This window comes from Nanorana parkeri, unplaced genomic scaffold (assembly GCF_000935625.1).
Source record: "Nanorana parkeri isolate BGI_ZX_2015 unplaced genomic scaffold, ASM93562v1 scaffold12, whole genome shotgun sequence".
Classification (NCBI taxonomy): domain Eukaryota; kingdom Metazoa; phylum Chordata; class Amphibia; order Anura; family Dicroglossidae; genus Nanorana; species Nanorana parkeri.
The window spans coordinates 4434266-4434853 of NW_017306280.1; the positions used below are offsets into that span (position 1 = coordinate 4434266).

The 588-nt window shown below is 49.0% G+C and overlaps 1 protein-coding gene across 1 annotated transcript in view; it reads right to left on the bottom strand.

Moving 5' to 3' along the window:
• Positions 1 to 588, bottom strand: part of APOPT1 (apoptogenic 1, mitochondrial) — a 16350-nt gene that overhangs the window by 9996 nt on the left and 5766 nt on the right. The window contains exon 3 of the mRNA XM_018556128.1: positions 527 to 563. Coding sequence (XP_018411630.1) covers positions 527 to 563 — 37 coding nt within the window. The remainder of the gene's footprint in view (positions 1 to 526; positions 564 to 588) is intronic.

Below are 588 nucleotides of genomic sequence, written 5' to 3' on the forward strand. Positions count from 1 at the left end.
AAATATACTAGCTGATTGGCTGATTTAAAAAGGAAACTTATATCAAGAGAAATACAGTGTTGCCATGGCTGGCCTCCTTCTTGGTGTCATGGCTGGCCTCCTTCTTGTTGCCTCTGGTTTCCTAATAAGAAGAGACGATCAGCCATAGCATTCTCTGTATCATGGATAAGCAACCTAGAAACTCCAGCTATGGTAATACTACAAATCCCATAATGCCTCTGCCTCTGTGAGTCATGCATGTTGCTGTCAGTCTTGCAATGCCTCATGGGACTTGTAGTTTCAGCGCATCTGGAGTGTTGAGGTCGTCTGGTCCCTGTCAGGATCCACTGATGGTATTTTAAAGCGGTATAAAGAATACACATGTTCTGGTGGCCTCTAACGCATGTAGTCCTGGCTAAAATAAAAAGGAACAGAACTACAAGTCCCTCCTAAGAACGCCATTCTAGCACACCGGCTACAGCTCATGGTGGGGTCTGGCGGCCGCAGAGGATTCTGGGAGTGTACGCAGCAGGAACGATGACGTCACCTGTGGGGCACTACGCTCAGCGCCGGACGTGTCTCCGCTGTGCCGGTACCGGGAGAAGAGAG